This window comes from Peromyscus leucopus, chromosome 1 (genome assembly GCF_004664715.2).
Source record: "Peromyscus leucopus breed LL Stock chromosome 1, UCI_PerLeu_2.1, whole genome shotgun sequence".
In the NCBI taxonomy this organism is placed as follows: Eukaryota; Metazoa; Chordata; class Mammalia; order Rodentia; family Cricetidae; genus Peromyscus; species Peromyscus leucopus.
This window is the reverse complement of record NC_051063.1, coordinates 103,075,725-103,084,399: the sequence shown is the minus strand read 5'-3', so window position 1 is coordinate 103,084,399 and position 8,675 is coordinate 103,075,725. Positions and strand designations below refer to the sequence as shown.

At 43.6% G+C, this 8,675-nt stretch overlaps 1 protein-coding gene across 1 annotated transcript; it reads right to left on the bottom strand.

The window, feature by feature from the left end:
- Positions 1 to 627: 627 nt before the first annotated feature.
- LOC114698648 (T-cell ecto-ADP-ribosyltransferase 2-like) lies at positions 628 to 7,966 on the bottom strand. Its single transcript, XM_037196975.1, has 4 exons — positions 7,782 to 7,966; positions 3,823 to 3,891; positions 2,648 to 3,377; positions 628 to 1,016 (listed from the first exon to the last, which is right to left on the bottom strand). The coding sequence occupies exons 2-4, from the start codon at positions 3,871 to 3,873 to the stop codon at positions 952 to 954; spliced, it is 846 nt and encodes a 281-aa protein (XP_037052870.1). The 5' UTR covers positions 3,874 to 3,891; positions 7,782 to 7,966; the 3' UTR covers positions 628 to 951.
- Between the last annotated feature and the right edge of the window lie 709 nt (positions 7,967 to 8,675).

Genomic DNA, 8,675 nt, shown 5'->3' with positions numbered 1-8,675 from the left:
AAAGATAAGTTAGATATAAAATTTTGACTCACAAACATGGGGTAGACAAAATATTTTTTTAATTTTAAAAAATACAAGTAGACTAGATATTGTAACTGTAATTCTTGCTTGATAACTTTTTGTTATATGTAATTTTACTATGTTAAAGTTAGGCTCTTCCTTTTTTATTAGAAAAGGGAGGTGCTGTGAGATGTTCTGTATGCTGAAAACGTGTTGCTCTGATTGGTTGATAAATAAAAAGTTGATTGGCCACTAGCCAGGCAGGAAGTATAGGCAAGATAAACAGACAAGGAGAATTCGGGGAACAGGAAGGCTGCGTCAGGAGATGCCAGCCAACCGCCAAGGAGCAGCATGTAATGGCACACAGGTAAAGCTACAGAAAATGTGGCGACATACGGATTAACAGAAATAGGCTGAGTTTAAATGTAGAAGCTAGTCAGTGGTAGACCTGAGCTAATGGCTGAGCAGTTTTAATTAATATAAGCTTCTGAGTGTTTGTTTTATAAGTAGCTGTGGGGTCTGTGGGGGCTGTGCAGGACTGGAGAAAACTCCAGATAGACACGCCTTAGGAGAGGTTCTCAAACAAATAATTCAACCTATAGAAATAACTAGTCACAGAAATCAAGGTGTGGTTGTACATGATTTATTTCCTAGATTGTAACATTCATCACATAACACTTGCTTTAAAACTGTTACAGCTGACCATGAAGACAAACACTGCTCTTTGACGATAGCAAAGTGTCAAAGGGTAGTAAATTTGAAGTCAGAGCATAAAATTTCACCCACAGACCCAGCAGGTCCTTGGGTGTCTATGGAAGTCATGAATGCTAAAGTAGATATACCCAAAATGATTGCAATCTTCATTCTACCTCAGACCTCAGAGAACCACCAAGTTCTTGCCCCTGGGCCTCCCTTCAACACTCAGACCCATGAACTGCAGGCAGGAGAGGGCTACAGCTCAGCAAGAGGCAGCAGCTGGACCAGGAGACCAGGTAGCACCACAAGCAGCAGGGTTGCTGTAGATGGGAGGAGAAAGGAAGGTTTCATGTGGGAAATCTCAAGACAGGGATCGCTCCCCTAAACATTCAGAACTTTGCACTCAGCTCAAAACCCAAGAGAGTAGGCTCTAGGGGGCCAGCATGCCTGGCGAGACTCTTCTGGCTTCCTCAGGATTCCTAAAGTACTCAAGTACCTGGAGGTGAGCAAACTGATGGATCCCCACCACTTCCAGGGTCCTGTGCTCTAAGACACTGACTGGGGATAAAAGACTTTCCTATTCAGAGTCTTCCTAGCTGTCTAGGGAGCCCAACAGAATTTTCCTTCTTCACCCAAGAAGAGGTTTCTGGGTCTGAACCTTCTGAAAGTCCATTGTTGCAGCAATGGGAATTCCTTCTATGCCAGCTGGTGTGAACTAGAACCTACCAGTGGCTCTCAGCCTTCCTGCACTAGGCATCAACCATTTGCCCCAGAAGGGCAGCATCTTTCTGACTGAATTGGGGGCCTGGGTAGGGGTCATGGTTTCCTTGGGCTTGATATAAATTCCAAATTTCTCTATGCAAATGCATGAAGCCCCTGTGATCACTTCTGTAGTTCCACTTCCTACTCCAAAGACTTCTCATGTTTCCAGAAACCCTAGAGTGTTAGAGCTAAGTAGATCTAAGATTGCTCTGTGCACAGTAGTCTAACTGTAGCTCATTTCAGGTTCTCCCTGGCCTCTCAGTCAAACTGAAATTCCTAGGATAACATTTAGTGGGGCCTGGTTGTAATTAAGTAATTCAGACACTGTGCAGATCCTGAGTGGTGATAGGCACAGGAGACAAGGTCTCTAGAGTGTGAGCAAGTGATTTTCCTGTGGATGTCAAGACCCACACCATTATGAGTTCAGATATGATATAGGAAATGTGTACATGGCTTCTTGTATTTTAAAATAAAAAGCATTTTTGCAATGATATCTATATTCCAAGTCATATGTCTTGAATGTCTCTCTCTTAATTCTCAACTAATACTGCTAGAATATTTGTCATTTCGGTCTATATCATTCAAATGAGGAAACAGATGCATGGATATCTGATAACCTGACAAGAGTCATAGAGCTAGTGATGTTTGAACCAGATTGCCAGGTAGTCTGATTCCAAACCTATGACAGAGAGCATGAAACAGTAATTTTTTCTGAAAGTATTATGGAATGATTACTATAATAAGTGATACTTGAAACATAACCACCTTGTCTTGAAAGGTATTCACCAAACTAAAATAGATGATGTCTTTGCTTGCATAGAATGAGACATGTGGTGAAATGATGAAGAGAGAACCCAGGCCACTAGGAATGATGGATATACAGCCACAGAGAACTCCAAACACATGGAAGATTTGGTTTGAAAGGATAAATAACCCCTGATGGAACTTCTCACTCCTTATAGGGCTGGGCCTGGTAATAGCCTTTTCCTGAAGTCCCTCACTATGTTCAGTCATTTCTTATACACCTGCACTGAGGTGTGTGCTCCTTGGCTTTACCAAAGCTACCCTTCATCATTCTAGGCATCCTCGCCATGTGCAGGTCTACCAGGTGTCTTCTGGTACGGAGCACCCTCTCCTCCATTCCATGATGTCCCCACCAGCTCCACCTCTAACACAGACCCAGACTCACCTGAGCTGCTGAAATGACTCTTGTTGGTAGAACCGCTGTAGAAGCAATTGAAGTTGCTTTTCCCTCTTTTAGGGGAGAGCAGAACAATTTCCTCATTCTCCTTTCTCCTTGCTTTTATGGTGACTTTGGGATATACTTCATAGCCTGGAATTAACACCTCCTCTTCACTGGGATAGTAGGAAAATGCTTTTATATAAACCCCCAAGCAGGTTTTGATGACAAACAATGTCCCACTAGCACCACCAAAGCCATCAAGAGCTACTGTTTGGTCGAAAGATGAGGAAGCGAACTGCCCAAACCGCACAGAGCCCTTCCCACTGTAATTAAACTTGTTCCTGGTGCCTCTGTAAACTGAGTAACAACTCTGGTTTCTCAGAAGCTGAAGGGCTCTTGTTAGGTAGTAATGGAAGGCCTTGTAATGGAAGTTAGTGGTATTTTTCTTGAATTCTCTAACTGCTCTGTTAAAATCTTCATGGATTTTCCCGGTGTATGCCACTACAGCCGTTCCGAGGAAGTCATGGAAACCTTTGGGAGTCCTCATTGTCTTTTTTATCTCCTTCCATCGTTTCTCTGCCTGTTCCCACTCAGGTTTTAATTTCTTACTCATGTTGAAGTCTTCTTGTAACAGCTGGGGTGCTTTTCTCTCCATGTCTTCAACACAGCCCTTATACTGATCATCAAATGCATTGGGAGCCACATCCAGTTTGGAAGGCTCAGTCAGGCCTGTCACCTGAAAGAGAGAAGTGGTTTCTATTTACTCACCAAGTTTGCTAAGTTACTAAAATACGCTGGGTGCTGTCTGGAGCCGACAGCATGAGATGTCACATATTACATCCTGACACGTGGCATATGCATGGACACAATCTCATTATGTTATATGGGGTGAAGAAAGGCAAGGCTGAGGTATCTGATTCTTTTGTGTTTATGGATACTACAGTTTTCTCCTTTATTCAATCAAATTTTTAATCAGCATACAAAATAACAGGCCTATCATGACATTTTAACATTCATATACCAGTGTACATTGCTCATAATCACACAACCTTCCCCCTACTGGTATTATATGTACACTACTTCTTCAAGATTCATGCTTCTACTATACTCAACCCTGGGAACTGTAATATCACAAAGATGTGGGAAAGCAGGACCAACAGAGCATGGGTTGAGAATCTTACCTGCTGGGTTAACAACCAAGTCAGGAGGATCAAATGAACTTTTGATGTCATCTTCAAGTTCAAACACAGCTGCAAGGAAATACAAGACAATGAAAGAGGGGTACACACAGTATTGTAACAGTCTGTTGATGGATCAGCTCTGGGTCATTGACTTAATCTTTATTTCACATCTGGAGTCCAGGCTCCTACTCACACTGCTCCCACAACACTCTGTGAACAGCTCTTCTTAGATCCCTTACCAGAGATGAGGCAACTCATATCCTCTCTCCCTTGTAAGGAGCTACAATCAATCAATCCTGGTAACACACAGAGGTATGTAGCATGTAGACTGCCAGGGAGAAAGAGGCCATATTTTGACAGATCTGTCTTAGGCACTGATGTTTTACTCACACACATACTTGTATTCTCCATATTTGAATAACTTGTGGCCCACACACAGCTAGTTACTTTTGAATGTCTTTCACTGCTCTCAGTATTTTCTATGTTCTATGCATTTGGATATGTTTGTCCTACAAAAATCCCCAGTGTGGCCATATAAAGATGGGGAAACCTTTAAGAGGTGATGTCTACTGGGAAGTGACCAGTCCTGGAGGACATCACCCTTAGAAGAGATCATTCAGTCTTGTGGGATCCTACACATTTCCTGCAAGAGCCAGTCTGGCCCAGAACCTCTCTGGCTTCCTCTCTTGCCATGTGTTCCCTTCTGCACATGGCAATGGCTTCTCTGACATTGTGATAGAGAAGATTGTGAGTCAGCCAGGAAAACCCTAACCAGCCAGCATTTTCATGATATTTAGACTTTCCAGCTATCAGACTGTGAACTGAGTAAGCACCTTTACTTTACAAACTTTCCATCATCAAGCATTTTGTGATAGTAATAAACACAAACTGAGGAGAAAGCTCAGTGGGTAAAGAACTTGCCTTGCAAACAAAGACCTGAGTTTGATCCCAAGAACCCACAGGGAAAAAGCAGGTGTGGTGACAGGCACTTGTATTCCAGGTCCAGGTGATGGAGAGAGATTGGTCCCTGAGATCCCCAAGACTCACTGGACAGCCAGATCAGCCTACTTCGTGTGTATCGCAGGCCTGTGTGGGCCCTGTCTTTACCAAAATTGTGTACTGTGCCAGAGGAATGACACCAGAGATTGTCCTCTGACTTCCACATGCATGTAGCCTCATACATGCATGTTTCCACACAAGTGCCTATGCCTACACATGTACATATACCCACACACATGCATGTGCCCACACATGTGCGTGTAGCACACACAAAAAGAAAAGTAAAACAAAAAGGAAGGAAGCAGACTAACACAACCAGCCTTATTACTACCTGTATCTTGGGGCTGAGGAGATGGCTCAATGGTTGAGAGCATTGGTTGCTCTTCAAGGGGACCCAAGTTCAATTCCGAGCACCCACATGCCAGTTCACAACTGTCTGTAACTCCAGTTCCAGGGTATCTGACATCCTCATATAGACATATATGCAGGCAAATCCCCAATGTACATTAAATAAATAAATAGATCTTTATAAAAAAAACTACTTGTATCTTATGATAATGTAATATTTTCACTGTTCTTTGAGGGGTCAAGATTTTAAGTATACACTAAAGAGCAAGTTAAGGAATGAGATGTAGGTCACTTTCATTGGTTTGGACCCTGCCCTTTATTCCAGCCTAGGAACACACACACACACACACACACACACACACACACACACACACACACATCCAAGCCTGTTGTGTTACTGTCCACAGAATTTTGACTTAGCTGGCAAGATAATCCTCTCCCCACACCTTGAGAATGGCAGAATGGAGCTGCATGCTGTGGCTGACTAGTTGCTCTTGGGAAGGCTGGGACTCCCAGCTCCTCCACAGCTTGGCTTCTCCTGCCCTGAGCCTTTAGGGGACACTGTAGAAACAACAGACCTAGGAGTTCAGCACTGCAGTGAAGGTTCCCACCTTCTGTACATCCTGGACATTTAAAAACTTAATTAAATTTTATAAAATAACTATCATCAGCTGCATAAGATATCCTCCCTAAATTCTTAAAGTCCTTCTAGACAACCTGTTGTGGGAGCACACACCTATAATCCCAGCCCTTGGGGGGGAAGTTGGGGCATCCTGAGTCCCAGGCAAGTTTAAGATGGAATGGGACTCTGAAAACAAAAACAAAGGTAAAATTAAGCTCTGCCCAGCCTAGAAACACAGGTGATTTCCTTTGGCCTTATATATACACCCTGGAGTCATTTAGGATTCTGCTATGTACTCAAAATGGTTCCTAAGTTTGGTTGTATCAGAAGTTCTCTGAAGTATCTGGAAACTTGTCATCAACAGAGACTTCTGGACTCCAGCTCAATCTCATGCATTTAGTATTTCTAATGAGCTCCTTTGTTAATTTTAACACAATTTGCTTTTTTAAAAAAGATTTATTTTTCTTCTATTTAGTAATGTGTATGCATGCATGTCCTGGAGTTGGTCGGTATGTGCACATGAGTGCAGATGCCCCCTGAGGTCAGAATATCAGATCCTCTGGAGCTGGAGATTCAGGCACTTGTGAGTTGCCTGCCATGTGTGATAGAACAGAATTCTGCAAGAGTAAGTACTTGCTCTCACCACTGAGCCATGTCTCCAGCCTACAGTTTGATTTTGGGAAAGTACTGCCCAACATGAATTCCAGCTGGTCAGTTCTGAGGACTGAACCCAGAATGCTGTGCATGCCATGAAAACACTTTTCACTGAGCTACACCCAGCTGGACAGGGAAGCCTCTTTACACAACACACATCTCCACATTCTAGTCTTTCTCTGGCCTCAGCTGGAACCACCCCTTTTCTTGTCTTAAGACTTAGGCTTCAACTCTGTTCTGAAGTCAGGATGTTTGAGAAATTCCAGATGGAGGTGCCAAGAGAAAGTGATCTTGTGGGGTTGGTAGGTCAGCAGAGGGACTTTCTCATTCAGAAAGCAGGGCTCAGCCAGCCTGGAGTAAGATTCCAATTCTCACCTCCCTGCCCTAGTTCCTCATGTGGTTGATCCAGATGTTTGCCTTTCACCGGACTGGTGTCTACTTCCCTGTGGGACAGCTAAGGACAGCCTAGCTGTGCCTTATTGGCACAGATGCCCCTCATAACTGACATAGACTGAAGATACGCAACTAGAGTCTCTTCAGCCCCAGTATGAACTCCTGGAACTTGTGCCTGCCAATTAAAAGTCTCCCTGGAAATCTGTGTAGCTAACACCTTAGACCTCAATAAAAACATTTCTCTCTCTCTCTCTCTCTCTCTCTCTCTCTCTCTCTCTCTCTCTCTCTCTCTCTCTCTTCCTTCATCCCCATCCCCTCTTTCCTCACTCCTCCCACTCTCCTTCCATCCTTCTTTATATCTGCACTCAGTTTCCAAGAGCCTGCATTTAAAAAAAAGCCTGTGTTCTCAACATGCAGGAGACCTGGTGCAGATGGACCTTGAGGTCTGGATTAGACTGGGCCACACAGGAAGAACGCATCTTTTAAAATCCTTAAATTAAAAATGGATAAATAAACAAAGAAGAGGATAGAAGCTAATGTTTGCATTGATCTGGGAGGAAAATGGGATTAATTAAGCATATCGCTGCTCTGTCATGAAAAATCAAGGAATTATAAAAATGAAAAAGTCAATGTACATAAGAGACCATGTACATGGATGTCAGTTGCTTCCTGAAGGTCCTAGTAAATTGTGTAGTCCTGCATTATATTTTTAAGTCTCTAGAAAGATGATAGCCTCATGTCTGTCCTTCCTTTATTTAGATCTGTTCTCGTGTCCCTACATGGGCTATTTCTTGCCCAGAACTGACCTTCTGGCTTTAACCCTTAAGTCATAGACCACCCCCCAAAACCACTACACCCACTGCAGCCCTCAGATTGTTCTCAGGGTCCCCTCAACTTTAGGGGCCTTACCCTTCAGAGGACAGAGTTCAGAGTTGTCAGGTACCTGAGCAGGTCTTTGGTGGCTGGGTCTCTGGCCTCTTCTAAAATCAAGTGTTGCAAAAGGTTGTGCTGTGGCCTTTTATCCTGTGGACAACACACTTTCAGTTTCAGGTTGGATTTGAAAGGGAAGCCAGAGAGTTTATGAACTACTTAAATTAGACAATTGTACTTTGTTGCTATACCTTTTCCATTTTCCATCTTTTTTATTTGCTTTTGTTTGAGACAAGGTCCCCTTAGCCAGGATTGGCTTCTTCATGGCTATGTAGGTGAGGATAATCTGGACTCCTGACTCTCTTTCCACAAAACTAGATTTATTTGTGCAAAAATAGAACCCAGGGACCTGGTGCTGCTCGGCAAACACTCTACCAACCAAACTGCATCCCCATCCTGCATCTTGTACTTTGTCTGTACCAAAATGAGGCAGAATCTTTCTATTGTTCCTCACAGGACTGGTGTGTGTGTGTGTGTGTGTGTGTGTGTGTGTGTGTGTGTGTGTGTGTGTGTGTGAGACAGTGAGACAGAGACAGAGACAGAGGCAGATATTGCAGAAAACAGAAGTTGGTTGACTATACACCATTTTACAAGTCATCTGAAAGCCTGTTGTGGGTAGCTCACCTCTCTCTCTCTCTCTCTCTCTCTCTCTCTCTCTCTCTCTCTCTCTCTCTCTCCTTGTTTCGGTGTGTGTGTGTGTGTGTGTGTGTGTGTGTGTGTGTGTGTATGTCCCCTATGTGTGTTGATCTGAGGGTGTCAGATCCCCTGGAACTGGATTTACAGACAGTTGTGAGCTGCCACGTGGAGCCTGAGAATTGAACCTATGTCCTCTGGAAGAAGAGCCAATGCTTTTAATTCCTGAGCCCTAAACCATCTCTCCAGCCCCCCGTGGCTCACATCTTTAATC